Source organism: Drosophila santomea, chromosome 2R, assembly GCF_016746245.2.
Source record: "Drosophila santomea strain STO CAGO 1482 chromosome 2R, Prin_Dsan_1.1, whole genome shotgun sequence".
NCBI lineage: Eukaryota > Metazoa > Arthropoda > Insecta > Diptera > Drosophilidae > Drosophila > Drosophila santomea.
Genome location: NC_053017.2, coordinates 15,741,847 through 15,768,535, shown reverse-complemented (window position 1 = coordinate 15,768,535; position 26,689 = coordinate 15,741,847). Strand labels below are relative to the sequence as shown.

General features: G+C 42.8%; 8 protein-coding genes across 13 annotated transcripts; 6 read left to right on the top strand and 2 right to left on the bottom strand.

The window, feature by feature from the left end:
- Positions 1 to 2,586: 2,586 nt before the first annotated feature.
- LOC120445544 (integrator complex subunit 8) lies at positions 2,587 to 6,237 on the top strand. Its single transcript, XM_039626017.1, has 7 exons — positions 2,587 to 2,781; positions 2,850 to 3,269; positions 3,328 to 3,445; positions 3,501 to 4,423; positions 4,487 to 5,351; positions 5,410 to 5,872; positions 5,939 to 6,237. Exons 1-7 carry the CDS (start codon positions 2,667 to 2,669, stop codon positions 6,056 to 6,058), a joined length of 3,024 nt encoding a protein of 1,007 aa, XP_039481951.1. The 5' UTR covers positions 2,587 to 2,666; the 3' UTR covers positions 6,059 to 6,237.
- LOC120445545 (flap endonuclease 1) lies at positions 6,153 to 7,610 on the bottom strand. Its single transcript, XM_039626018.2, has 2 exons — positions 7,399 to 7,610; positions 6,153 to 7,334 (listed from the first exon to the last, which is right to left on the bottom strand). The coding sequence occupies exons 1-2, from the start codon at positions 7,478 to 7,480 to the stop codon at positions 6,253 to 6,255; spliced, it is 1,164 nt and encodes a 387-aa protein (XP_039481952.1). The 5' UTR covers positions 7,481 to 7,610; the 3' UTR covers positions 6,153 to 6,252.
- A 429-nt stretch (positions 7,611 to 8,039) lies between these two features.
- Positions 8,040 to 12,126, top strand: LOC120446857 (protein DEK). 2 transcript variants are annotated; one of them, XM_039628055.1, is made up of 11 exons: positions 8,040 to 8,173; positions 8,672 to 8,918; positions 9,503 to 9,981; positions 10,040 to 10,460; positions 10,523 to 10,623; positions 10,686 to 10,856; positions 10,916 to 11,104; positions 11,166 to 11,250; positions 11,307 to 11,428; positions 11,487 to 11,639; positions 11,702 to 12,126. In XM_039628055.1, the coding sequence occupies exons 1-11, from the start codon at positions 8,171 to 8,173 to the stop codon at positions 11,714 to 11,716; spliced, it is 1,986 nt and encodes a 661-aa protein (XP_039483989.1). In that variant the 5' UTR covers positions 8,040 to 8,170; the 3' UTR covers positions 11,717 to 12,126. The 2 variants fall into 2 exon arrangements, with proteins under 2 accessions (XP_039483989.1, XP_039483988.1); XM_039628054.2 differs by lacking the exon at positions 8,040 to 8,173 and having other exon boundaries at positions 8,523 to 8,918.
- Positions 12,127 to 15,620: 3,494 nt separating this feature from the next.
- Positions 15,621 to 19,688, bottom strand: LOC120446856 (far upstream element-binding protein 3). Of its 5 annotated transcripts, none has more exons than XM_039628049.1 (8): positions 19,534 to 19,688; positions 19,269 to 19,350; positions 18,110 to 19,192; positions 17,899 to 18,051; positions 17,343 to 17,836; positions 17,027 to 17,267; positions 16,488 to 16,964; positions 15,621 to 16,043 (listed from the first exon to the last, which is right to left on the bottom strand). In XM_039628049.1, the coding sequence occupies exons 2-7, from the start codon at positions 19,341 to 19,343 to the stop codon at positions 16,602 to 16,604; spliced, it is 2,409 nt and encodes an 802-aa protein (XP_039483983.1). In that variant the 5' UTR covers positions 19,344 to 19,350; positions 19,534 to 19,688; the 3' UTR covers positions 15,621 to 16,043; positions 16,488 to 16,601. The 5 variants fall into 5 exon arrangements, with proteins under 5 accessions (XP_039483983.1, XP_039483985.1, XP_039483986.1 ...); XM_039628051.1 differs by having other exon boundaries at positions 15,621 to 15,991; XM_039628052.1 differs by having other exon boundaries at positions 15,621 to 15,938.
- Positions 19,689 to 20,129: 441 nt separating this feature from the next.
- On the top strand, positions 20,130 to 21,029 carry LOC120446858 (probable elongation factor 1-beta). Its single transcript, XM_039628057.2, has 2 exons — positions 20,130 to 20,300; positions 20,388 to 21,029. Exons 1-2 carry the CDS (start codon positions 20,221 to 20,223, stop codon positions 20,974 to 20,976), a joined length of 669 nt encoding a protein of 222 aa, XP_039483991.1. The 5' UTR covers positions 20,130 to 20,220; the 3' UTR covers positions 20,977 to 21,029.
- A 286-nt stretch (positions 21,030 to 21,315) lies between these two features.
- LOC120446859 (lysozyme) lies at positions 21,316 to 23,821 on the top strand. Its single transcript, XM_039628058.2, has 3 exons — positions 21,316 to 21,511; positions 23,229 to 23,399; positions 23,478 to 23,821. Exons 1-3 carry the CDS (start codon positions 21,430 to 21,432, stop codon positions 23,708 to 23,710), a joined length of 486 nt encoding a protein of 161 aa, XP_039483992.1. The 5' UTR covers positions 21,316 to 21,429; the 3' UTR covers positions 23,711 to 23,821.
- A 1,364-nt stretch (positions 23,822 to 25,185) lies between these two features.
- Positions 25,186 to 25,839, top strand: LOC120445855 (lysozyme 2). The gene is made up of 2 exons (XM_039626495.1): positions 25,186 to 25,332; positions 25,393 to 25,839. Exons 1-2 carry the CDS (start codon positions 25,236 to 25,238, stop codon positions 25,806 to 25,808), a joined length of 513 nt encoding a protein of 170 aa, XP_039482429.1. The 5' UTR covers positions 25,186 to 25,235; the 3' UTR covers positions 25,809 to 25,839.
- Positions 25,840 to 25,972: 133 nt separating this feature from the next.
- On the top strand, positions 25,973 to 26,681 carry LOC120445857 (lysozyme 2). Its single transcript, XM_039626498.2, has 2 exons — positions 25,973 to 26,277; positions 26,341 to 26,681. The coding sequence occupies exons 1-2, from the start codon at positions 26,034 to 26,036 to the stop codon at positions 26,574 to 26,576; spliced, it is 480 nt and encodes a 159-aa protein (XP_039482432.1). The 5' UTR covers positions 25,973 to 26,033; the 3' UTR covers positions 26,577 to 26,681.
- Positions 26,682 to 26,689: the final 8 nt, after the last annotated feature.

The window sequence follows — 26,689 nt, the reverse complement described above, 5'->3', positions numbered from 1 at the left end:
TTTTTTTCCCCCTTTTTTTCGTTTGTTTTTTTTCTTGGCGGTGTCGCAGTGCGTAAGTAAAAAAGATTTAGCAATAGCAATGAATTTAGTTAATTTATGGCATTATTAATAACATCAAGAAGAAAAGGAATATAAAGCGAAGAACTCACTAAAATATTTGAGAAAACATACAGAAATTTTCCAACTTACGAATGGTACTATTTAATTATATTTAAGAAATGTTTTAGTTAATACAGAGCTGGCATACTCTTTAGAAAGTGTATCAGTTTCGAACCATGCGTAATCACCGGTCATATGACCATTAAAAAATATTTTTCTCATGATACATTTTTGTTTGTACGACAATTTTGGTTTAGCAGAGGTATCTAATTAGGCTATATTCACTTCAGAGTCTCCACGCAATTTCAAAGATCTGCTCGAAAACAATGGAGAAATTCAGTGGGTCAGCTTAGTTATGCGGAGATTATTGAATGATAGCTAGGCCAAAGCCATAAATACTTGGGCCAGTGTGTATCGATGTTTGTGAATGGCACGAGCTCAACATCAACATCAACCTGCATAAAATGCAAATAAGCCCGACAAAAGACGCGCCAGAAACCCCCAAAACCAAACAAATTTACGACCCGACCCAATCAATAGACTTCGAAAAGCTGTTTTCGGCCTTTGTTTCCCGTTTTTTTTTCGGTTTGTTTGAGCCTCACTAACTTTGAGACGTTTCTGGTTTTCTACGACCAAAGGTGTTCCACTTGCCCCAAAACGAAATTTACATTAATTTGTGAGCAAAGTATGGCATATTATGCAAATATTTAACAGGCTCCAACCTCTGGCATTTCCCCTAGCAACTGAATGAGAACTGTTTTCGGGGCTATTCTCAAACACAACTTTGTTTAATTACCAATAATACCCTGTACTTGCTTCAGTTTTGAACGCCACTCGTCCACATCTGTCCAAATGATGTTTCAACGGAACGATAACCCGGCTGACTCGCTTTCGAAATCAGGCAGCTAATCAGTGTTATTTAGCAATGACTTAGCATACGTTCAAATATTAATAGTCGCAAGTCGAATCGACAAAACAGGCGCATTCCTTGAGGGCAACTTTGAACCCGCAGGAGATAAGCTATTTCGCTGATTCGGAAACTATTGAAAGTGCTAAATAGATCACATCATTCCCTAGGAATTTGAGTTGCGTCAAAAAAGCATGAATGAATAGCTATTGCCATGCATATAGAGAAAATTCCCCAAAGACTTCAAGGCAAATCTAATTTTGGCCAGAGGCTTATTCTTTTTCGATGTCAATTTATTATTAAAATTTATGACGATATTAACACGAATTTCGGAATAATACTTTTACGCATTTGACGTTTTTATAGGCCACCCCCTTAACACCTTCCCGTACTGATTTTCATCCGCGAGAAGACAACTTAAAAAGATTTGTACTAATTCTTATGCGAAGAAGCGTTTAAAAATAAAGTCTCTTTGCTGCGTTATTTATTGCATAATTATAGGAAAAATGGCGACACAACAAAGTATAAAGATTATCGCACATTTTGACCCCAGAAATAAAATATATTTCTTCTTGAAATTGTATTTTGTTGCTTTCTAGAAAAAATAAAGCCTTGACGAGCCCAGCATCCCAGCGTCCAACAGAAACCAGTGCTCATAAGCAGATGAAAAATGCCATAAACATAGTAGATATGCATATGTATTAGGTGGAAACGTGTAATTTGCATAAAATCACCTGATTGAACGTTAAATATTTTTTAAGATTCAGATTATGGAGTCGAGAAATGCTCATAAAGATCACCATCCAACGGCTCTAATAAAAAAAAGGGGCACAATAAAATTGGAGGAACACACAGTGGAAAAAACAGACTGAGGAACATTCCCAAATCATCAACCATAAACTAAACCATTTTGTAATATATTTCTTTAAGTGTCACCAACGAAATCAAACTGGAAAAGAGAGATAACCCAACTTTAGAGCACCTGACTCGTCGATATACAACAAACAGAATATTTGCATAAATTACCCAAAAACTTTTTGAGGCTATTTTACATTTTTAATGAACAACAATAAAATAGTCTTAGGCATATTGAAATGATTAGGTACTCCCCTTTTACTCGTTTTTGTTTATTTTTTTCGATGGCTGTGCAAAGGTGTTGGAGTCGATCATTTAATGACAGTTATGGAGGATGAATTAAATAAAAAACCTACATACTTAAATAAAAGAAGGTAATAACTTTTTTTTTATAAATTAAATTATAAATTGTTTTTTGGGACTGAAATTTCATTATGTCCCAAACAAATAATGGGAACTTTTGTTGTGTCAAAAGGAAACGATGATTTTTGCCACCAAGAAGCGCCCGAAGAAAGCAGTCATCTTGTTAGACTGTCTGTTTCTGGTTTATATAAAACAAAAACTTTTATTTTTAACAGGAAATGTATTCATCTTGAAAAAGCAACGGCCATCTTCCGATTGCGTAGAAATCGAGTTGGCAGGGCAGTCGATAACATAAATCCGATTAACTGGCGCAAGTATCGGTATCAGAAGGTGACAAGACATATCGCCAATCGATACATCGATTGAAAAGCCACAGCCAGCTGGTCTCCCTTCGCCATTCTTTAATTTTTGTTTTGATTGGTGAATTTTGGCAGGGATTAGCATGGACGATCCTCTCAAGCCCAAGCCAGTTCCACTGGCTGCCGAGACGGTTCTGTGGTTCGAGTTCCTGCTCGATCCGCACAAGATTACGCAGCACTTGCAGCGCCCGCATCCCGGTAAGTTTGACTCACTTGTGGAATCCGGCCGACAATTTGAGATTACCATGCATATCCACCATTTACAGAGCCCAGCGCCATGGAGCTGATCATGCAGTTCATCAGCATGACGCCGGACACGGCGCTGGCATCGGTGGTGACTCCTGGCAGTGATTTGCAGAACCTTAACCAGTCGTCGCCGAACTCGGGACCCATTCCTGGCGTGGTCGGTGGTGCTCCTGCGCCGACAACGCCCACTGCACCTGGCGGAGTGGGCATGCCCCATAGTCCACAGAGGCCCGCGGAGATGGGCCTGCAATTAACCCGCAAGCAGTTGGCACTTAAAATCCTCGAGCTGAAGGTGGCCACTTGGCTGAAGTGGGACCTGGATGCATTGGAAAAGAACCTGCCTGTGATTATGCAGCTGGCCCTGCTGCGCGATCTGTGCACCATAAGCTATGGCTGCCCTTTGAGTATTCCCCTGCCCAATGATTTTGACGTGAAGATTTGTAGGTTGATCACTAGCCACCAATTATACTCCTATATAATCTATGTGCATCCTTTCAGCCGCTGCTGGAAACGAAAGAGCAGCAAGATTTGCCTTGACCATATACCACCGCCTGCTGCTGCGAATGCAACTGATCAAGGAGCAGGCGTTAAAAACGCCACGTCCTCAAAATACAATGTAAGATGTGGGTAACTTATCCATACCAACATGCTTAAAAAAGTATGTTTTATAGGTACCAAACTGTGGACCAGCTACAGCAGTTTCTGGACGCACCCACTCAACCATCCATCGAGTATTTGCAACAGCTCTGCTCCTCGACAAAACCTTTCTACGTATTCCACTACGACAGCTTTGTCACCTTGCAGTGCGATGACTTGGGCACTGGCCAAAACTATGATCTAATGCACCTAATTACACCACAGGAACTGAGGGCTCAACTGCACTACGAGCTCGCCCAATATTACCTGTACACCAAGCAGTATGTTTTGGCCCGGGAAGCGGCCGCCGCGTGTAATACTAATCTGCAGGCTATCCCGTCACAAACAACTCTATATTTCTGCCACATACGACCGGTAGAACTGGAAGGCCTGCTGCAGGCTTGTGGAATCAGCGCCCAGGAGCAAACACTTCTGGAGAAGTTCCAGCAATCGCTACTTAACAACTACACAGACATTGTGTCCATACTGCGGTTGGACAACAGAACGCGGGAAATCCCTCTAATAAGCCGGCGGCAACTTGAACTGGACATTGAAGGTTGCATCTCCACGGGTATACTTAAGGAAACGGTTCAACTGCAAATGCAGGTGGCTGCCTTGAATGTGGTGCGTAACATCTTTGAGTGGGGCAGCATCTTTGGCAGCGTGGAGTACTTTGAAAAGTACAGGGAACTGGACTGCCTACCACCGCTGGTGGAGGCTTTGCAGGAAATGCTTCCCCACTGTACTTTTAAGGAACAGGCGGCCCTTAAGCATTTCCTCATCGACTGTTTGCTTCATCAAGGCGGTCAGTCTCGACAGTTGCTACAAACAGTGCGAGGATTTGGTCTGTTCTCGGCAGATGAACTGCAGGATATTGACGAACAGATGCTGCAGGCGACGCCGCCGGTGCCAACCAACTCGTTGGCCTCGCTTTCCGACTGGATGTGTCACTCCAAGAGTAAGACCCTCTTTAATCCACTTACCTACATTCATAAATAATATTTTAATTTACCCCTTGTAGTGAGCAGGGTAGATGTGGGGGCTTTGGAGCGACAACTGATAAGCTGCACCAATGCCAACACAGTGAGGATTCTACTAGTTAAATTATGCGCAACTGCTCCAGGAAAACCTTTGTGGGCCATTAATCCCAGTTGGGACGTTCCGCAGCCGCTGAAAACTCTTATAATGGCCATGCCGGTAAGCTTTTTACAAGACTTCAGCTATGTCCTGCTCGGTAAGGCGCGAGAATTGGCCACAAGGGGAAACTACATCGATGCCGTTTCCATGCTGAGTGTACTGAAGTCGGAAAATCAGCGCCAAGAGATGGCGGCCAATGTGCAGTTGATGTGTAAGCTGCTCACCTGGGAAATCCTGCACATCCAGATAACACAGTGCCTGGAGGAGTGGCACCAGAAGCCACTTGACCTACAATCCCTGGGAGGGAGATGCAAGCAATGTTTGGGAGCCCTGCAGGCGGGAGACTCAATTGTTCCACGGCCAGATATCCTCGAGAGCTGCGCCATCATGCTGCTAAACCTCACGGAATTTCCACCTCTCCTATACCTGGATAAACGAGCGGGTCCCCTGGAACTGCCACTTGCCTTCGCCGCCACCTTTATCGAGATGGAAAAGATGAAGGGTCCCAAGAAGGTCTGCCGCGATGCCTGGGAACTTATGCTAAGCATGTTTCTCAACGTTCCGAAGCGTGGGTCCTCAGGAGTTGGCGGTATTAGTTCCCTGCAGGCCTTTCTACAGCGAATCCGGCACCAAAGCGTTTTTGGACTCGCCATCTCCATGATAGGCAAAGTCCACAACATCCTTAAGGACGACCCCAACCATGATTTAAGCTGCGAGTACATGCAGCTGTGGCCCACCAGCGTTAACAAGTGAGTAGATACAGTTACTGTTTGCTTTCTAAATAATATGTTTTAATGCGCATTACAGCCCCATCAGCTACAGTTTGAGGAGCGTATGCGAGACCCTGCAATGGCTTCTGTCCGAGGCTCTGTCCTACTATCCGCAAACCATTTCTTGGCTAAAGATGAAAGGAGATCTAGATCTAGCCATCGGCAATAATGAGTCCGCAATGCGCTGCTATGTAAATGCTTTGGTAACTGGCACGGACTACTGCACCATGCCGCTGCAGAGAAATGTGGCCGACGACTATGTTATCCGCAAGATGATTCGATGTGCCGCCAATCTGGGCTGTCACATGCAGGCCACCGTTTTGTGTCAGTTCCTTGATGAGATCGACTACGGCATTGTGTTCAAGAATCTCAGCGAGAAATCGTCGAATTTTACTGATGCAATGGATGCATATTACAGCTGCATTTGGGATACCACTCTACTGGAGTTCATTGTCAATCTGCATGCAAAGCGAGGCGAACACAGTAGGAAACTTGAAGCGGTAAGAATTCTTTAGTCTGTGTTAACTCGCAGTTAATCAATAAACCTTATCTTCCTTTTCAAACAGATTTCTATGATGGGCACTCTGGAGCTGAATGCAAACAACAATGAGGAGATCAAACGAGAATGCGCCATGGTGCGGAAATCACGGTTTCTGCGTGCCCTGGCCAAGCAGTATTTGCTGTAGTCGCAGCCCCCACAGTCCGAACTCTAATTCAAAATCCAATATTCATAATCCAACACCCCAACCTCACCCACACCCACAAGCAGACCAACTAGCATTAAGCTCAAAGAAGTAGTTTTTATTGTATGCATAGGCTTTAAATACGGTTAAGTTAACATTAAAGAATTGTACGTTTTTCCAGATAAGACCCGGTGCAACTACTTGGGTCTTCTGCCTCGTCCACCGCCGCCGCCGCTGGTCTTCGCCTTTTTGTTGTTGGCGCTCTTCTTTGCTTCCTCGGCCTTCCGCTTGGCAGCGTTTGTGGCATTTGGAGTGCTGGGCAGGGTCTTAAAGAAGCTATCGAGTCTCACCTGAGTCTGGGCCTGCTTGGATTTCATCAGCTTTTTGGCACCGTTGCGAACGCGCTCTTCGCTAAACTGCCGGTCGCCGCAAAGAAACTTGACAAGACCCTCCTCATCCGGCTCGACCCACTTAAGGTCTATGTTGTCGGCATTGGCTACCTCCGGTTCGATGAAGAGTTCCCGCGCCACTTTGTAGTTCCAGTTCTCTGGCACAGTGTACTTGCTAGAGTCCAGGTTATCCAGAATGGTCTCTATATCCCGGTAGTTGTTGATCAGTTCGATAGCTCGCTTGGGTCCAATGCCCTTGATGCTCTCACAGTAATCGCAACCCAGCAGAATACAGAGATCAATGAACTCCCGACTGTTAATGGACAGGCCTTCCAACAGCTTTTCGTAGCTAAACTCCTTGACGGGCATCTTCCGCGCCTCGCTGTAGGTAAGATATCTCAACAGTTTTGTAGATCCGAATGTGAGGGCGTCCATATCCTCCGTGGCGGTGGCGTACACCTTTCCCGCTTTTACCAGAGCGGCACACTGGGCCTCTGCTTCGCAGGGCGCATCAACATAGGGTACACCCATAAGCGTAAGCAGTTCCTTGGCCTCTTTAGCGTGCTCCTTGGTCACCCGCACCAAACGGCGATTGAACTTCTCAATACCGGCGTCATCTCCCGCATCGGTGGCTGCTTTCAGTGCCTTTTCCGCTTCCTCCCGCCGCTCGGCACGCTTCGCCAGCTCACCGGACTTTAGATCTGGGGGCTTTCCATCGAAGACATATACAGGCTTGATTCCGTTGTCCAGCAATCGGATGGTGCGGTAGAACATGCCCATCAAGTGGGACGTGGGATCGCCATTTACGGTGGCCAACTGGGCACCTTCGGAGCGCACGGCGATGAGAAACTGGTACAGGCACATACTGGCATCGATTGCCACCTTGCGACCTTATTTAAAAGGTAAACATTCTACTTAAGTTGTGTTTATATTTACCCAGAGAACTGGACTCACCGAAAAAGTTCTTCATCTCACTTTCGCGTATCGCTTGCGGCGCCAGATCCGCTATAAGCTTTGACAAGCCCAGAATTCCCATGGCGGATGATAATGGCTTAACACTTGTATTTAATTAAATATATAGGCTTGGTAAGTAAGCCACGGGTTAAGCAAATTGTTTTGTTTGCGAAAACACGCCGCGCGCTTTTTTGGCAACAAGTGTGACCACCTTATTTTACACCTAAAATACCGAACGGCTTCACAGTTTGTATGGTCCCAATTTATCATTCGCAGAATTGTTAGTTGCCAGTTATTTAAAATATTTTTTAAAATGTTTTACTCTCAAAATGCTTAGATTTAGTTATTAAAAAGAATAAATATTTAAAAATAAAGTGTTTCTTTCGAATATTTTCATTTGCGTTTATAAATATTTGTGGTTAGATTTGTGGTGTCTGTTGCACTAGAATGTGATTTCCAGTAAGAAAAATATACCAGAATTAAAAAGTTGCGTTTAATATCGAAAGGCCTAATTGCACATTATCTAGACAGACATTTAAATACATTTTACAATATAAAAATATATTAAAAAAATCATTAAATGATATTAGCAACTGAACATTAATCCCCTTGTAAAAAGCCCGCCAAAACTGAGCAATGAAAAGAGCACCCATTATTTGGCCGGGTATTTTTTAGTGCCTGTCACCCGCGATACTATCGATTGTGACACCTCTTCTAGTGACCAGATTGAATGTGTGTCGGCTGACGGAAAAACAGAAAAGCCATTAGAAATATGGTACGTAAACAGGTGAAAAATGTGGGAAAAAGCGCCGGATAGTGTGTGCCAGCGAGGTGAAATGAAAACGGCGGGATTGCTAACGTATTTTGTGTGTAAATAGAGCGCAACAAATTATCCGCGAGGCAAAGTGCCCGACTATCGGTTCTCTCCCGCCGTTCGGTTGTGTGTATAAACATGGCGTCGTTGTGGCTCGAGATGCCGAAGCGTGTGGGTGCGAGCGGGACGACCAGTGTGTGTGTGTGCGCCTCATAGATTTGCAATGTTGTTTTTTCTATCGCCTCTCTTGTTTCTCGCTCCCTCTCTCACTCGCTCGCTCGGCGAAGTAGACACGCATACACAAACTCGCAATTGCCGAAGACCTAACTCACACTCAAATTGCGATTCGATTAAAAAAGAAAAGGCGCACCGAAATCCATCGTATTGGCCGCCAAAAAAATTAGCAAGTGTAATCCAATTGTGACTTTGTATATTTCCATGCCATCACCGCACGAAAAGGATGCTAACAAAGCGGCAGAAACGGCAGCCAAAGAAAATGCCGCCGATAAGGTAAGCGATGTGGAAAATGCATCGGCCGCCGCGGGGGTGGCGAAAGCCGAGGGGGCCCAGCCGGAAAGGGGGCCTAAAGATGCAGCAGAATCCCCCGCCGCTGCCGACGCACCTGCCTCTGCTGCCACTGATGACGTCGCTGATAAAAAAGCCAAAGGAGACTCAACGGCAGTTTCAAATCCCGAATCGGATGCAGGTAAATAAAAAATCAAAAGCCACGCGCACACAATCTCAATTGTGGCTAACTGTGTGTGTGTGTGTGTTAAGAACGAGAGAGAAAAACAAAAATCATAAAGTGAATTTAGCGCGCATTTCAAAAAACGCGCCGAACTTTTTGGTTCTCTCTTCAGGAAAGTTCTTTTCCTCTCTCGTTCTTTGCTTTGGGCTACTTATTGGGAGAGTTCCGATGTGGCGCTGCGGTCTAAAGCGTCGTTCCTTGACTCCCTTGCTTACCGCGTCATGCTGATGCTGGCATGTGGTTCGATCCCGCTCCGTGGCGATGTTTACAAAAATATTCAAATTGGCGATGGACTTTTCTTCCTACTCCTCTATACTTTACTTCCTTGGCTTTTGTTCATGCTAGATCCTTTAAATGGGTTTTGCGTAGTTAATGCCAAAGGTACAGCAAAACTTCAATATTCATGTTCCCTTGCGCTCCCAAACGAATTAGCATTGGACTTCCCAAGGTTGAAGACATTCTTTTTATTTCTTTATACTTAAATGTTATGGTTAAACTTTTACAAGTTGTAATAACTAAACTATACATATATATTTTTATAGCTGCAGCGGACAAAAAGGAGAAATCCCCCTCGCCGGCACTAAAGAAGTCAAACAATAAGGATGCTAAAAAGGAGGAAAACTCTGAAAAGGACGAGGAGAACACGGAAGACGGCGATGAACCAGAGGAGGGTGATGAGAAGGCGAGCGATGAAGAGATTGAGAAAAAGAAATCCAAATCAGATGCAGAGGACAAGAAAAAGGAAGCCACTGATGAGTCCAAGCCAAAGTCCGGAGCCGATAAGCCCAAGAAACCCGAGCCCAAGGCCAAGAATGGCAAGGTGGCCAAGGAAGAGGACGACGACGAAGAGGACGAGGATGATGAGGATGCCGAAGATGATGACGGAGATGAGAACGATGGCCTGGACAAGAACAACGAGGTGGCCGAGGATGACGAGAATGTCGTGGCTCTCGCCGAGATTGATCGCATCAATGAGAATATTAATAAGACTCGTGTAGATGGCCTGCAAACATTGCATGCGGTAAGCTTAGTAACATTTTTGCCAAAAGCTTGTCCTTCATTTTACTTCTCATTTACAGATCTGCTTTGGCGCCCAGGGCAAGAACAATGTTGTCAAGAAGAACTTGCGCTCCTTTGCCGGTTTCGAGTTTGCCAAGGATTCAGCGGAGTACAACAAAAAACTGGAGGCCATCAAAAAGGTGGATAATAAGGGGCTGCGCAGCATCTGCGAGATCCTCACCCTTGATCGCAAGGGCAGCAAGAACGAGACTGTCCTGCGCGTGCTCAAATTCCTAATGGAACCCGACGAGTCGCTTTGCTTGGAGCAGGGCGATGAAGAGGAGGAGGAAGATCCCGAAGACGAGGATCTGGACGAAGACGAGGAGGACCCGCCCAGTGAAGAGGACAAGAAACGCAAGACCGGAAAGTCGAGCGGCGGCTCTGGGAGAGGCTCTGCTCGCAATTCCACCGGACGTCCCCGACGTGCGACGGCAGGAAAGAGTATGCACATCTAGATCGAAAGTACTTTATATATCTAAACATGTTTACGTTTTAACTTTCAGAAATGTCCGCCTATGTAGATTTCTCCAGCTCTGAGGAGAGCGAGCAGAAAGTGGCAGTTCCCAAAAGGAGACGAAATGATGACTCCGAATCGGGCTCAGATGTAAGTATCCTTCACTGAGAAACCATACACACAAATTGGCTCATGTGTCGTTTCGCTTACAGTACAATCCTTCTGCCAATTCCGACTCCGATGGTCGTGGTGGTGGTGCTGGTGCAGCAGGTCGTAAAGTCCCAAGCCGCGGCGGTCGCGGTCGTCCTGCGCGCAAAAGTCGCAGAAGAAACTCTGATTCCGAGGAGGAAGAGGAATCGGAAGTTTCTGAAGCCGATAGTGATGTATGTCTTAGTAAAAATTTATTACCAAGTGTCCTTTATTGAAATATCCACATCCTCAGGTCCCAAAACGCAAACGTGGTTCCGTGGGAAAACGTGGGCGACCGGCAGCTCCTGCGTCAGCTGGACGAAGGGGTAGAGGGCGAGGTGCAGCCTCCCGAAAGCGTAAAGATTCAGATAGCGAGGATGAGGAGGTATCCGAGGATGAAGAGGAGGAGGATGTCTCAGATTTTGCCAGCGATCAAAGCGAAGTACGTAAATTAATTTTCCCTTTTATACATTTTCCTTTAATATATGATCTTATCTTTATAGGAGGAACGTCCCAAAAAGAGTAAGAAGCCCATTACGCCTGCGAAAAATAGCAAAGCTAACAACAAGTCAAAACCAGCTGGAAAGGGTGTGTTTCAATAATTGTGATAACCCACATGAAATAATAATTTTTGTGTTCCTTAGCCGATAGTCGATCGAAAAAATCAAAGAAGGAATCGTCCGAAGAAGACGATGATGTCGATGACAAAGATGAATCCGACGAGGATGAGCCACTAACCAAAAAGGGCAAACAGGCATTCCCAACGGTTGGTAGTCACTAATCGAAATCTTAATATGTTAGCCTCAACAAACATCTAATTGCAGGATGAACAAATACGCGGATATGTCAAAGAGATCCTGGATAAAGCCAATCTGGAGGAGATTACCATGAAAACAGTGTGCAAACAAGTGTATGCAAAATATCCAGAATTTGATCTAACAGACAAGAAAGACTTCATCAAGGCAACAGTGAAAGCGGTAAATTACATACATATTTATAATTAGTGTTCTTTTAACTCAATTAATATCCTTATTTTTAGTTAATTGCGACATAAAACGACGTGAAGACAAAGCCACTTTGAAGTCGGAGAAGGGTCCAGGCTCTGTAGACATACAAAACAAAACAGGCGACAGCAAAGTCAGGACGTTGTATGCCGATACAGAAAGAAGTTGGGCATGGTTCGCGAAATGTAACTCCTAGTAGTTGTCCTATAAGTATATGATTTGTACTCCTATCCTAAAAGCTATCTGCAGTTCACCTTAATCCTAACGTCAGCGGCAGTAGACTATCCATTCTTATATATATTCATCTGTATATATAACTTTTTATTTGTCCAACCGTGCGCACGCATACACATCATTTTCTATTTTCTTGAAAGTATGTGCTCTCGACAGCTCTGCAAAGTGTGTAAATTAAGCAAAGAGAAACTTGTAAAAATCCGATAAAAAAAAAGAAACACCTAAACTGTAGTGCATTTTGATTTGACGTTCAACAAGAAATTATGTATTTAACATTAAGGCACAAGAAATAATAAACAAAAAGCAAAATTAAAAATTTATAAAGGCGTGAAATATCTAAATTTCACACACTGTCAGCAGTACAAAAACAAACGAAAGTGGAAAAAACTTTTTAAATTTACAAGATTACAAAACGTTTTTGGCCTATGTAAAAAAATTTGTATCCTTTGGGCGAGTAATTTTAAGGCACACTTGAGCGGAGCTCCTGATCCAAATGTTTAACTGCTGATCCCGATATACTTTATCCCATTTTGATGTCTCCATCGCATCCCAACTCCTGTTCAACCCAAATGCTCGGGCCCCAGTGTGATTGAAGATAGGAAGGTTTCTCGGCTTATTAACTAGAGACAAGCTCACAACAAATTGTGAGTAAAATAAACAAACAGAAGATTGAATATGACATGAGGAAAAGAATAAAGTTAAATATTATAAATATTAGATATTTACAAGGTAATAATAGATGTATGTTAATTTTAAACAACAACAAAATGAATAGAAAAACCGAATATTTAACGTTTAATTGCCTGCAAGAGAAAAAGTAAAAGAACAAAATCCGTTTGAATATTATCACATTCGTCGCCTCTCAATGGAAGTTTTCTTGTAGTAAACTCGTAAATGAATATCAAAAACAACACTAATAAAATCCCACTAAATTAGTTCAGCCCCAGACATTGGCAACTAAGCTATATACTCTTGTGCATTCTGTTCTGTTTCAATTTTAAATGTTCGCTGCAAAATGCTAAAAGAATTGCAGTGTATCAGTAATAAAGTGCTACAAATTAAGAGGAACCTTATTAATTTTCTGAATGGGTTGGAATTTCTACAGTGGATCAGAATCCCAGTGGCGGATCTAATGTTTTTTTCTGAAAATATTAATTTTAAATAGACCATCAATCCTGACTTAATTTGAAGGAAAAAGAGGCTTTATTTTGGGTTGTCAAATGGGAAGTTTATTTGGAATTTTAAATTGTTCAATTAGGACATTTTCTACAATTATCTACACGATTTAAGAAAAGAATTAAACTAATTACTGTCGGGGATTTACCGGTTGGTAATTGAAAGCTGTCGAGTGGACAAAACGCTGAAACATACAGATAGTCAGTTATGATTCAGATATAAAATATTGTCAAAAAATGGTTATTATATGTTAAAAAAAAATGTAAATATCAATTTCGGGACAAAAATACATATATCAATGAGAAGTGTGTGGATAATACAGGGGAAGAAGGAATAAACTTTTCCCTCAATTGTTCCTGCAAATAGATCAAAGCACGTAATTTAAATGAAACGAATGGAAATGTATGCAGAAATGTAAATTTCAAAAATATCATTTGATTGCAAAATAAACGGCTTGACATTGGACCCAAAAGAAATGCTCAACGAAATGGGTTATTGAACGTTCTACTTTTAATATGTGGTTGGGTCATACTTACCTTAGTCGATATAGCATATAGCATACAGGATATGGTATACGCACGATGTCCTTGGAAACCTTTGCTAGAATGAAAAGAAGAAAAACGACTTCCCACAACCAAAGAAAATTGGGCTCTGCTTTTTCAAACTGCCTTCCTAAATCTACACCTGAATCACTCTTATCATACGAAATATATTCAATATATATATATATATAGCACACAATATGAAATAGTATAAATCAAGGATTGGCCTGGGAGCCAATGTAAACCGCTTATAGAGCAAGCAAATGATACCTTTAAACGATATTTTACAAATATGTATACAGCACAGAATTTATCAATAGGGAGCGCACTGTTCGGGAAATCAAATATCGTTCATTTTGCTAGGCAATTATTGAGAAATACGTATATAAATATATGTATATATAGTCAATTGTCAAGGAATAGTATGTATTATTAAGAATATTCAGGATAATCAATTATGGGTATAATATATGTGCAGTTTGATATTAAAATAATACTCCAATGTGGTTCCAAGCATACCTAATGTGGCAATCAATCGACCATCCCTGGGAAAAGTCAAAAGCCCGTCCCGATCCCCAAGACTTCTTCCACGAGCAAGTCCCAGAACCTCTGAAAATACGCTCAATAAACGATTTTCATATGTGGCATAAACAATCAGCTGGATATATAAATCAAGAGCGGTATAGTCGACTCCCGACTACTTGATACCCGTTACTATTGACGATTTATTAAAGTTTTGGTTTAAGATAAGGGAACTCTAGAAAGGCAACTTATGCAACTATTCCTCAGCGGAAAATCAAGACAACCAGACCAAATTTAAAAAATAAATAGATCTGCCAAGACGAGCAACGGGTATAAATATAATTAATAGAAACGCAATAGGACACACAGCACCGAAATGCTCTGTGCTGGCAATATGTATGTGGATATATATTATACGGTATATTAAATGTTTATTCAATGCTTTGCCGGCCGCAGGACGGAGATCAGGATTTAGATGGTAGTCCCGAACTGATCCTGCGTGGCCGAACAACGTTTACAATATGGTTCATCTGCTGTTGCAACAATCAGATATTTGGGGAGACGTAAAACTTAGATTATATGTCGATATTAAGACTAAATTATGGTAGACCTACATTCATTGGGTAAGTTTCATTGTTTGAATTGCAATATGTTTTTAATAGACAGTAATAACAACACACAATCTTACCAAGTTTGACACTTTTACAATATATGTGATTCGTATTTCATCGTGTTTTTGTTTTTTCGTTTGTTATAGTGTGAAAAAGTTTTGGGGTTTGATTTCGTATTTCTGCTAATAACTGGTCTGAAGAGCGGCCTCTGAAAATAACATACTTTATGTTTGCATTTGGTGAAATAGATATTAAGTTACAAGCATGATTATCTTGCGCGTTCGTTTAAAGGTAAATATTGCAAGTGTATTGAAACCAGGTTTAAAATTGAAAAAATACAAATATAGACAAGGAAATAATTTAAAAGTCAGTTCAGTTTCACCTTAGTGGTACAAAAATGATTTCATGGATTCTCCAGAACTGAAAGATGAAAATATTGTTATGCAAAATATTATATCAATTAATGAAGATAACCTTTTTACCAGGCCCTCACTTGAATCAAATTTTTATAAAAGGTTCGATCAAATCGTTTAAATCTTACCAGATCAGCAGACATATAGATCATGTGTAAATGTCGATCATAACTAGTTCAAATGGTTTTTAGTACAACTAAGCTAAGCTAAGTACGTGAATATGAGTTCATGTATATAAAACGTTCGTTATCTTTATTGCTGTAAATATATGCGTACGCTGCTAACTTTATAGTACTTCAGCTATTGCAATTGAGAATTTGTCACAAAGGGTGCCTTTCAATACTAAAACACCCACTGCAGATTGGTTGCCTGAATTGACGGTGAAAGAACCTATATATGCGATGTATATATATATGCAGATGTGTATAAAAAAATGAACAAAACACCCAAAACGGATTCAATTAGCGTCTCTTTGTATGTCTGTGCAAGTGGTGATCATGAACAGCAAGAGCATTATGTTTCATTCGGTCGGGATTATGTATAATTATTAGGTAAATGTAGACTTAGGATCTCGGGGAAATCGCTTACAAACTAGTGGGGAAATTATAGGCAATATCCAAATAATAGACAATGTTAATAATATTAATTTACATTTCTGCAAAAGCTAAACGTTCTCCGATCGATTTGCTGATTTATCCGGGTCCTCGCCTGATGTCCGCCGCCTCCATTCCGCCGAGTGTTGTCTGTGTGGTGATGCTTCTGCTTTTGCTTTTGCTGTTGTTATTGCAATTAAAAATCATTTGCTTTTGCTTTTCATTTCTGATTTGCTAGTTTTGTGAGGGGATTAAAAGACATAGGACATAGTAGAACAATAGATCACTGCAAAGAGTTTTACGCATGGTAAACAAGATTGGGTTAGGATATTACAAGTCATTATGTAGGCGTTGGATCACACCATCTTCCAATTGAGTCAACAAACTTAGATTTGGAGGAAAATGATTATCATCTGAAACATAGAGCCCATCCAATGACGGCCACTACTATTGCAGATGATTATCATTGCCTAAACCCAATGAGTTTAAACAAAATACCAATTTGTATGAACTTAATTGGAAAATGTCGACCCATAATTGTATTGTGTAAGAATATATGAAATGCAGATAGGGAGAGTACTGATTTTATAAAATAAAGCGACCATTTAAAGCAGATGGGCAAAGCAAAAATACGTAATGCACAATTTATGGGCGGCAATTCAATTTCAATAGATATACATAAACACACTCCTCTGACAACTACTGGAAATGTTTTGGCATAGCAACTCACCCCATTCAAGGCACCTGCATCGTTCTCAAACCGCAGCATCTTCCACTTCGGCGTTCGCTTCCACTCCCACATACGCCTCCTTTCCGCCCCTGATTCCGATCCCATCGAACGTCCTCAGTGTTTGTCGTTTTTGTGCGATTTTTGCTGCTGTTGCTGTTGGCCCGGCGCACCGGGATAGCCGCCGTAGCCAGCGCCCGGATAATTGCCAGGATAGTTCGCCGGCGGACCGCCGCCCTGCCCTCCGCCAGGCTGAGGCGCTCCCTGAGGCTGACCACCAGCTGCAGCCGCAGCTGCATAATACTGCGAATACTGTGCATACTGGCTGGGCGTCATGCTCTGGCCATAACCACCGGCCGCCGCTGCAGCAGCAGCTGCTGCAGCCGCTGCCGCAGCGGGATTGGACTGCTGCTGGCCGGGGTTGGGACCGCCTTGGCTGGGATTCGGCGCATTGCTCTGGCCACTGGCTCCATTCTGTTGCTAATGTAATTAAAATTCATTAAATAGGTTATACTTTATCGAAGGCAATGCATTCCACCCACCTTGTTCTTTAATGTCTTCTCGATGGCCTCCGCTTCTTCAATCTTGCCCACGCTGCGATAGTACTCCGCCCATTGGGCACTGTAGTCGGCTCCTCCGGCACCGGCGCCTCCTGGCTGCTGTTGGGACTGTTGGGCTTGTTGTTGCTGCTGTTGCGGCTGGACAGGACCTGAGGAGCCGCCCGACTGCTTGGCCTTCATTTGCTGCTCAATCATTTCAGCCTCTCGATGGCATCCCATTTGTCTAAATAGGAAAGATAAAGGTTTATATAAGATTTATAAGACATAGTTTGGAAATTGTTTTTTTGTATATGCTTACTTGTAGTACTCTATCCACTGCGCCGAGTAGTCTTGGCCACCAGCCCCTCCACCCGCAGCAGCGGCTCCTTGATTAGCCATGGCCATTTGCTGCTGCTGCTGTTGACCGGAGGGATCCCAACCCTGCTGACCGTATGGTCCACCCCAAGGCTGTTGTTGATAGCCAGCTCCAGAATTGGGATCACCGCCTTGCATTTGATTCTGGCCGCCATAGCCGCCTTGCTGCTGATTGTGGTGGGAGTTGTTCTGGCCACCGCCCGAGTTTCCGCCACCACCGCCGGGACCGGCACCGATAGGCTTGCGGGAAATGACATTAAGCTCCATGTTGATCTTCTCGGAAATCATTTGGCGGGCTGCCTCCACCTGGTCGGTGGTGCCCTTGGATTTGAAGAGCTTCTCGTTGGGGGGATTGCTGGCATTGCGATCCATTTCGGTGTGGGCTCCAGATTGCTGGTTGATCAGCTTGATGGTCTCACCGCCTCGACCAATGACTATCTGTATGTAGAGGTGTAACATTTAGAGAGCTTGATACTCTGGGGTCTTATTTCTGAACCTACTCCACATTTGGAAGCGGGAACTAGGAATGTAATTTCCTCCCGTCCACCTTGGGCGTGATTAACGCCGTATCCATAGCCGTAGTTGGAGTTGCCAGAGTCTCCTCCTGGGCCACCGCCTCCTCCATTACCGTTGCGATTCATGCCGTTTCGTTGCTATAAAATCGGATATAGGTAATGTATTTGTCTCTTTAAGAAAATACTTTTGACTCACCATCACGTTCTCAATTAGCCCATCAATGGTGCGTTTGGCATCCTCGACCTGCTGGCGAGTGCCCTGAATGACGCACCTGCGGTCGCCCATTTCGTCGTTCTTTCCCTGAATGAACTGCAGTTTGCAGCCGCACTCGGTTTGTATTTTACGGATCATATCGCCGCCCTTGCCGATGACCACACCAACTGCAATTTTGGGAACAAACACTTCGACGCTCTCGCCGCCGTTGCCGTTGTTGAAGTTATTGAATCCCATGCCTGGACCGCCGCCACCTCCACCACCGGCGCGGCCGCCCTGCTGCTGAGCCTGGGCATCCTTCTGGGCAATCAGGTCGAGCACCATCTGCTTGGCGTGCTCGATCTTTTGTGCCTCGCCGGAAATGCGAAGGGGCTTGATTAGCTCCTGGTTGGGTCCGTCCTGGATGATGATCATTTTAGCTCCGGTCTTCTCCTGCAGCTGCTTAATGGTGTCGCCGCCCTTGCCAATGACCAAGCCCACCTTGGCGCCCGGAATCATGATCTCCTGGTAAGGCGGATACCCGCTGGGTCCCGGTGGCGGCATGTTGATTGTCAACAGCACCTCCACCTGTCCACCGCCAGCTCGATTGGCCATGTTCTGAATCATTTCGCGGCCCTTGGTGACCGTGTCCCTTTGGCCACGCAGCATGATCACGCGATCTTGATCCTGCATAACCTGAACTTTCACACCGGACTCTGCCTGGATGTGGGTGATGGTGTCATTGCTGGCGCGGCCCATAAAGGCGCCGGCCACCGATTCGGGCAGTCGGATCTGCTCCTCACAGCTTGTGCCCGCCGAGGCGGCCAAACGAGCCGCTACCGCAGCTGCCTGGGCGATTGCCTGGGTAATGCTGGCACCGCCCTGACCACCACCTCCGCCGCCGCCCCCGCTGCTCATGTTGGGACTATGACTGCCGTAATCCGGACTGCCTAAGGAGCGTTTTCGCTCCGGACCGCTGTCGTCGTCGTCGTTCATACGCTTATAGCTGGGCGCTCCACCGGAAGACGGTGGCGATGGACCCGCTGTGGCGCCGCCCTGCTGGCTCGGCTGGATCTTCGCCGCGATCTGGAGAGGATTGGGGCAAGAGAAGCCGAATTAATACCCACTTCCGCTTCTTCCTCTTCCCCGGGTGGGAACTCACCTGCTTGGCACGCTGGATTGCCTGGGCGAGTGCCTGCGATTGATTGATGCCGCCTTGCTGCTGAAACTCGCTCATCGTTGTTCTAAAATGAGTATATAATTCGGTTCTATGATGTACACTCTCTTTTTTTTTTCTTAGCCGCACGCGTTGAAAATTCAATAGCCGAAAGGGGCGATTTTTTTCACAAATGCCGAGACGTTGCTGAATACGATATGCTCGGCTTTCTTTGACATTTATTTGAGTGCTTTTCAAATGCCTACTCTACCTTACTGCTTAGCTGTTTTCCTCCCGTGTTTTACTACGTTTTTTGAAAACTTTTCTTTCGGCTTTCGGTGAAAATTATGCGTTTGCAAAAAAATTCTGTAGCATTATAGCTTGAGTGGTGGCGTTTCTTTCACCCTCGGGATTTTCACGGCATTAGGTGAACGGTAACTCTGCGCACTAGTGATTCACGGTTTAGGTCTGCGCTTTTGGTATATTTCTGTTTTATTCAAATACAATTGCTTAAAGATTTCTCGCTTGGAAAAGTTTTACGCTCGCCAATTTGTGTGATTTTGCTTACTGAGATGTAATACCTGGTGAAGCTAAAGATTATAGATATTCAATTGCTAAAGCATTTATTCTTTTTCAGACTATCAAATGTAATTATTTGACCAAAAGCTTAAACCGACAGCTCAATAAATAGATATTTCATAATAATTGATTGTTTTTATTAAAAATAATATTCAAATAAACATTAGATATTTAATTCGTGTATATTTACATTCACGGGTCACCCTGTATTAGGCATACTTAAAATTTCAAAATACTAGAAAAAAGTCAGTATTTTGATCACATATCTAAAATCCTGTTCTCGCGAAGGTCACACTGTTCTTCTTTCGTCGGCAACGTTGCGCAGAGCACGGCTCCAGATTTGTTAAACGCGAATTTACCCCACAAAAACGCATTTAAAATGGCTTTCGGTGATGTGACCACCCCACAGGGACTGAAGGAGTTGAACGCCTTCCTGGCCGACAACAGCTACATCAGCGGGTAAGCACGCGTCCTAAAATGTGAGGTTATGAACAACCTCACCACGTCGGCAGTCGAATTAATTGAATCTATTACCCATTTCTGTAGATATACTCCCAGCAAGGCCGATCTGTCCGTGTTCGATGCTCTGGGCAAGGCCCCTTCCGCCGACAATGTGAATGTGGCCCGTTGGTACCGCCACATCGCCTCCTTCGAGGCCGTTGAGCGCGCCGCCTGGTCGGGCACTCCTCTGCCCCAGTTGGCCGGTGGAAAGCCCACTGTGGCTGTTGCTGCCAAGCCCGCTGCCGACGATGACGACGATGTGGATCTATTCGGATCCGACGATGAGGAGGACGAGGAGGCTGAGCGCATCAAGCAGGAGCGCGTTGCCGCTTATGCCGCCAAGAAGTCCAAGAAGCCCGCCCTCATTGCCAAGTCGTCTGTGCTCCTTGATGTCAAGCCCTGGGATGACGAGACCGACATGAAGGAGATGGAGAAGAATGTCCGCACCATCGAAATGGACGGTCTGCTGTGGGGCGCCTCCAAACTGGTCCCAGTCGGCTACGGTATCAACAAGCTGCAGATCATGTGCGTCATCGAGGACGACAAGGTGTCCATCGATCTGCTGCAGGAGAAGATCGAGGAGTTCGAGGACTTTGTTCAGTCCGTCGACATTGCTGCCTTCAACAAAATCTAAACATCTGAGATTCTTATATTTTCAATAAACATGAGCAAAGCGAACTAAGAAAATATAATTGTCCTTATATTTATAAGAAATTTAGATGTTGATTTCCAATCCAAACTGAAATAACAAATAGCAAATCAGATTGTAAAAGAACAAATCAGTTTTAAGAGGAATATGATTTGTTGAATGGTGAATTTAAGTTTTCGCCTTAAAGTATGCTTTTAAAATCGAGAGAATCCTAAATCTCTTAAGTTGGTTTCCTCTCTCAAGTTCTCAGCTTAAGTCTTCCGTTTTGGGCTTTCGTCGAGCTTTTGTCAACAAAAAAGCGAAACTCGGAGCGCTTCCAGCTCAGTTGATCGGGCAGCTCGATAGAGTTCGGTTCTATACAGATAGTTGTGATACTGTTGAGCGGCTTTTAAATTGCATTTGCAAACAAATCTTTTTCGTGCAAAAGTACTACCTATAATGGCTGCCAACAAACTGTGCTGCACATTGGCTATTGGGGCTCTTTTGTGCCTGGGATTCGCGGCCCTCATTCAAGCGCAGGGTGAGTTAAATAAATCGAGAACCATATATTTACATTATATAGGCGAACGGAAATGCTGGTTCTTGTTATTGTTTGCGAGACGTATTTGTTACGCATTTGCTGAGATTTGCTTTTAACACGAAATATACAAATACCTGATCGTCTGCATTAATTAACATTAATTAGCAATTGTATAGATATTTGTGTCTTTTGTTCTGCCACAAGACATGTTTCGTTCTTGAGCGGATTTCCCAGATATATTTATCCATCCATCGTGTTTGTCGCCATTTGCATACGTCAAGTATCTGAAAGTTGACAAACGTCCATTTAAACTCGGGGATTTCTGATCGGTTTCAGATTCCATAATCGACCATCTATCATCGAAAACACGGGCCGTTGACTGCGTTAGTTTTCAATAACGAATCATTGCCATTGAAATTACTTCCGATTAGTGTACATCCATTACATTGGCGGAAATTAATTGGTATTAAGTTCGCAAAGTATCTATTAATCATTGGCAGTAAATTGAAGTGAGCTCTTTCGTTTTCTGTTTAATAAACTAATTGTGTAAATGGGTAATTAGCACAAATCAAGTTGTTATCTTGCATTATTCGTGGAAAGGATGTAGTTTTACTGGAGAATTCCCGAATCCGGAATGGCATTTTCCAGTGCACTGCGGTACTCCATTGTTTAGATCTCAAAAATCCCACTTTCGTGACCATTTGCGTTTGGTGACGACTGCGTGTGGGTTATCTCTGGGACAGGAAAAACCCGTAAAAAGGTGTTTTTATAAAATAGAATATGCTATGATAGTGAACCAATTTAATTTATATAGGAGAAAGGGGGGAATAGATGAAACGTTTTTATTCATGACCCAATTTGTACGCCTTTGAAGATCACTTTGCATAGGTCACTGAACTCAGAAACTTCAGAGTGTTGCTCGGTTGTGTGGGTGAGCCAGAAGGCTAGATGTCATGCTGTGCTTCACGCTTCTTTCAATCTTTTCGCATTTTGCAAAATGCCGATACTCGTTAAAAAATACAAAATTTAATTACAAGAACAAGGTCTTGATAACGCCGATTAATTGACTCATCCTCGCCTACGGGCTTGCCGGATTTTGTTCTACGGAGATGCTTCAATGTTTCCATTGAAAGTTGCAAAACTAGTTCGGTATGAAATGAGATGGGAACGTGAGGCCAATGGTTTTCAGGTTCATGGGCGTGCATATTTTATAATATTATCGAATTTTCGAAATTTAATGAAACTGCACGCAGCGGGGAAACATCCTGTGTTTTAGGATTGGTTTTAGTGCCTGCAATAACAACTACAAATGTTTCATTAAAATTTATCTGTATCGCATTAGTAAGCTGTTTGAAAATATTGATAAAAGGGTTATAAGGAAATCTCTTTGGTTGAAATTTTTGTATTAAACGAATTCCACAATACAAGTTCCAGATAAGACACCTAAGTCAAATTTGCTAAATGGCATATTTGTGTAATTAGCTTCCTTCTACCTATTTTCTGTGAGCTGTTTGAATTCCTGTTATAACTCTAAAAAATTCAAAACATTACCAAATGCTCTGAATCAAGCGATGACATGATCTGGGCAAAAATGTGTGACACAATTCGAGTTTTGCTCTCGCATTGCTTACGCTTGCTCTGTTGAAGCTAATCTATAAAAAATAAAATGAACTGAACTGATTCGATTTGAATTTAATGATCTTTAAACCCGAAACAGATAAGCCGGTGACTGATGTGTGCCTGGGATGCATCTGCGAGGCCATCAGTGGATGCAACCAGACTCGTTACTGCGGCGGCGGAGTCTGCGGCCTGTTTCGCATCACCTGGGCTTATTGGGCCGACGGCGGAAAGCTGACCTTGGGCAACGAGAGTCCCCAGTCGGAGGATGGTGAGTACCCCACCCCCCATTCCATTCCCTTTTCAATAAATATTATCTTACATCTGACGCGCATTAATCTCGCTCCAGCCTATGCCAACTGCGTGAACGATCCCTACTGCGCGGCCAACACGATCCAGAACTACATGACCAAGTTCGGGCAGGACTGCAATGGAGATAACGCCATCGATTGCTACGACTTTGCCGCCATCCACAAGCTGGGCGGCTATGGATGCAAGGGCGAGCTGAGCTACCAGTACCAGACGCAGCTGACCAGCTGCCTCAACTCATTCCAGCAGATCGATGTGCGCTCTAGCAAATAATCGCATTAAATTGCTAAATTTATGTTCTAATTAAATTTAAATAATGTAATAATTAACTATTTATGGCAATGCATTTGAATTCGATTCAGAATAAATGACAAGACAAGGAAATTTGTTTGGGTTTTTTAGGGCCTCACACATTTTTTATATATTTCAAAAAGATAACAAATATTTAACCTTGGGATGACTTTTTAATTTTTTAGTACGATAATTCGCGTAAAAAACATGTAACATATCTTGCTTACTTTCCTACATGTTGAATATTTTATACATCTTAGCTCGACAGATAACAAAAATAAACTAGCCTTAAACACACGCTTTAAATTATTGTATTACTGTAGCATACTTTTTGTTGGGATTTAAAAATTAAACATCTTGATTGTAAGCTAACAAGAATAAACTATATTGTGTCTCTATTTTTTATATTAAGTTTTGAATATTTCGGCCAATATTCAAAAATCGTCATCAAAAATTTAAAAAAATGTGAAAAAAATTTTATTTTTTTTTGAAAACACAGTTCGATTGGAAATTTAATTACGAACTCAACGAGGTATGACATTCCATATTCGGACCAATATTTCGAATGCTGTGATCAAAATAGTGATATCTAAGTCGCAAAAACCAGAAAAACAATTTTCGGACAATATTCAAAAATCACCATCAAAAATTACAAAAAATGTGAAAAAAAATTGTATTTTATTTAGAAAACTCAGTTCGATTGGAAATTAGATTACGAACTCAACGAGGTATGACATTTCATATTCGGACCAATATTTCGAATGTTCTGATCAAAATACTGATATTTATAGTCGCAAAAACCAGAAAAACAATTTTCGGCCAATATTCAAAAATCGTCATCAAAAATTAAAAAAAATGTGAAAAAAATTTTATTTTTTTTTGAAAACACACTTCGATTGCAAATTTAATTACGAATTCAACGAGGTATGACATTCCATATTCGGACCAATATTTCGAATGTTCTGATCAAAATACTGATATTTATAGTCGCAAAAACCAGAAAAACAATTTTCGGACAATATTCAAAAATCATCATCAAAAATTACAAAAAATATGAAAAATTTTTTATTTTTTTTTGAAAACACAGTTCGATTGCAAATTTAATTACGAACTCAACGAGGTATGACATTCCATATTCGGACCAATATTTCGAATGCTGTGATGAAAATACTGATATTTAAAGTATTTGCGACTCTATGAAAAGGAAATAGGTAAGCATATATGTATGCATCTTTTCAAAGTGCTTTATTTGTTAATGGACGACTTTTTGACCTTTGTTTCAACTAACTAAACTAAAATCTAAATTCAATGCATTTATTGAAATATTGAATAATTGGTTTTGTTTATACTCTTATCTAGGAGGTATACGGCTAAACTATTCTTAACACTTTGTGTGAATGCGCCCTATAAACCGGTATTACCCGCTGGATTGGCGTATTTACCGAGTGAGTACTCCCTCCATGGGATTCGCAAGCACCATTCGCAGTTTCAGGGGCACCGGTATTAGATGTTATTTTTATTAAGCTGCCGGAAAATGCGAGTTTTTCTGCGTTATTTTGTATATTTGCTGCTGCTGCTGTCGCCTTCTTTGGTACAAGGCCAAGGTAAGTTTTCGGTAAATGTGCTTTGAAATGTGCTATATATCTAAGGAATTGCTTAATCAGGTCATGTGTTGGATAAGCCCGTAACGGAGCTGTGCCTCACCTGCATTTGTGAGGCCATCAGTGGATGTAATGCCACGGCGATTTGCACCAGTCCGGAAAAGGGAGCATGCGGCATATTCCGCATCACCTGGGGATATTGGGTAGATGCAGGGAAACTGACAGTCAATGGAGAGCATCCCGATTCGGAGAAGGCCTTCATCAACTGCGCCAATGATCCGCAATGTGCCGCCGACTTGGTGCAGAACTACATGAAGAAGTTCAATCAGGACTGCAACGATGACGGCGAGATGGATTGCCATGATTATGCCCGAATCCATAAATTGGGCGCCTATGGCTGTCAAGCGGACATGCCATACAATTTCCAAAGTGTGTTCGAGGAGTGCATCGAGAAGTACGAGGATGAGGGATTTCAGTAAATAAAAAAAAACATACATGATTTTATGCCAATAAACTTGTAATTTTTATTGCTTCGCGAATCACCACTGATGAAACCAGATCGTTGCATTTCCTACTACTGAAATTAGTCACTTTTGATGGCGCTCATTCTCGATAATAAAAACCAGTAGTCACTGCTGAAATCGTTTCAGTGGCCGAACAATCGCGAAAGGCATCGAATCGGAAGTGAATACTCAACTCAAGCTATGCATAGTACACATATAGTATATTTTGTAGTGGGCCTCACACTTGGTGGCCTTTGGGTGCAAGCTGAGGTCCAAAAACCCATCACAGAACAATGTCTGGTGTGTATGTGTGAGGCCCTGAGTGGCTGCAACGCGACGGCTGTGTGCGTGAATGGGGCATGTGGCATTTTCAGGATCACCTGGGATCAGTGGGTGGATTCTGGAAGATTAACCATACCAGGCGACTCACCTTTGACGGATAGTTGTAAGAACAGTGTACATCTTTTATTTTTATGCATTTTTAAACATGTGATATTTATATCTACAGCTTTTACCAACTGTGCCAACGATCCGTATTGTGCAGCCGACACGTTGCAGAGCTATATGGCGAAGTACGGACAGGATTGCAACGATGATGAGAGGGAGGACTGCTACGACTATGGAGCAATTCACTATATGGGTCCCTTCAACTGCAAGGCGGATATGCCCTATACCTACGAGAGCATTTTCAAGCGATGTTTGAGGAACGCCATGCGGGATGACAAGCGTCAGAAATCCAGCTAGGCCTAGAAACGATTTCTTAGTACTTAGCAACCAACTGTTGAGGAAGAGTCCGTGTAATTTATGTGCGAATAAATCATAGCTAATATAGGCGTTAAGTTCGATTAATAAGCTAG

What these genes read in the sequence shown, in the direction of transcription:
- LOC120445544 (XM_039626017.1), top strand. Translation starts at nt 2,667, where the DNA reads ATGGACGATCCTCTCAAGCCCAAGCCAGTTCCACTGGCTGCCGAGACG. An exon ending in TGATTTTGACGTGAAGATTT is followed by an intron (nt 3,270 to 3,327) that starts GTAGGTTGATCA and finishes GCATCCTTTCAG; the next exon opens with CCGCTGCTGGAAACGAAAGA. An exon ending in CTGGATGTGTCACTCCAAGA is followed by an intron (nt 4,424 to 4,486) that starts GTAAGACCCTCT and finishes TACCCCTTGTAG; the next exon opens with TGAGCAGGGTAGATGTGGGG.
- LOC120445545 (XM_039626018.2), bottom strand. Translation starts at nt 7,480, where the DNA reads ATGGGAATTCTGGGCTTGTCAAAGCTTATAGCGGATCTGGCGCCGCAA. An exon ending in TGAGATGAAGAACTTTTTCG is followed by an intron (nt 7,335 to 7,398) that starts GTGAGTCCAGTT and finishes CTTTTAAATAAG; the next exon opens with GTCGCAAGGTGGCAATCGAT.
- LOC120446857 (XM_039628054.2), top strand. Translation starts at nt 8,651, where the DNA reads ATGCCATCACCGCACGAAAAGGATGCTAACAAAGCGGCAGAAACGGCA. An exon ending in ACGTGCGACGGCAGGAAAGA is followed by an intron (nt 10,461 to 10,522) that starts GTATGCACATCT and finishes TTTAACTTTCAG; the next exon opens with AAATGTCCGCCTATGTAGAT. An exon ending in GTCAAAACCAGCTGGAAAGG is followed by an intron (nt 11,251 to 11,306) that starts GTGTGTTTCAAT and finishes TGTGTTCCTTAG; the next exon opens with CCGATAGTCGATCGAAAAAA.
- LOC120446856 (XM_039628049.1), bottom strand. Translation starts at nt 19,343, where the DNA reads ATGAGCGAGTTTCAGCAGCAAGGCGGCATCAATCAATCGCAGGCACTC. An exon ending in CAATCCAGCGTGCCAAGCAG is followed by an intron (nt 19,193 to 19,268) that starts GTGAGTTCCCAC and finishes AATCCTCTCCAG; the next exon opens with ATCGCGGCGAAGATCCAGCC. An exon ending in AGAAGACATTAAAGAACAAG is followed by an intron (nt 16,965 to 17,026) that starts GTGGGTGGAATG and finishes TAATTACATTAG; the next exon opens with CAACAGAATGGAGCCAGTGG.
- LOC120446858 (XM_039628057.2), top strand. Translation starts at nt 20,221, where the DNA reads ATGGCTTTCGGTGATGTGACCACCCCACAGGGACTGAAGGAGTTGAAC. An exon ending in GACAACAGCTACATCAGCGG is followed by an intron (nt 20,301 to 20,387) that starts GTAAGCACGCGT and finishes CCATTTCTGTAG; the next exon opens with ATATACTCCCAGCAAGGCCG.
- LOC120446859 (XM_039628058.2), top strand. Translation starts at nt 21,430, where the DNA reads ATGGCTGCCAACAAACTGTGCTGCACATTGGCTATTGGGGCTCTTTTG. An exon ending in GGCCCTCATTCAAGCGCAGG is followed by an intron (nt 21,512 to 23,228) that starts GTGAGTTAAATA and finishes AACCCGAAACAG; the next exon opens with ATAAGCCGGTGACTGATGTG. An exon ending in GAGTCCCCAGTCGGAGGATG is followed by an intron (nt 23,400 to 23,477) that starts GTGAGTACCCCA and finishes ATCTCGCTCCAG; the next exon opens with CCTATGCCAACTGCGTGAAC.
- LOC120445855 (XM_039626495.1), top strand. Translation starts at nt 25,236, where the DNA reads ATGTTATTTTTATTAAGCTGCCGGAAAATGCGAGTTTTTCTGCGTTAT. An exon ending in TTCTTTGGTACAAGGCCAAG is followed by an intron (nt 25,333 to 25,392) that starts GTAAGTTTTCGG and finishes TTGCTTAATCAG; the next exon opens with GTCATGTGTTGGATAAGCCC.
- LOC120445857 (XM_039626498.2), top strand. Translation starts at nt 26,034, where the DNA reads ATGCATAGTACACATATAGTATATTTTGTAGTGGGCCTCACACTTGGT. An exon ending in CTCACCTTTGACGGATAGTT is followed by an intron (nt 26,278 to 26,340) that starts GTAAGAACAGTG and finishes TTATATCTACAG; the next exon opens with CTTTTACCAACTGTGCCAAC.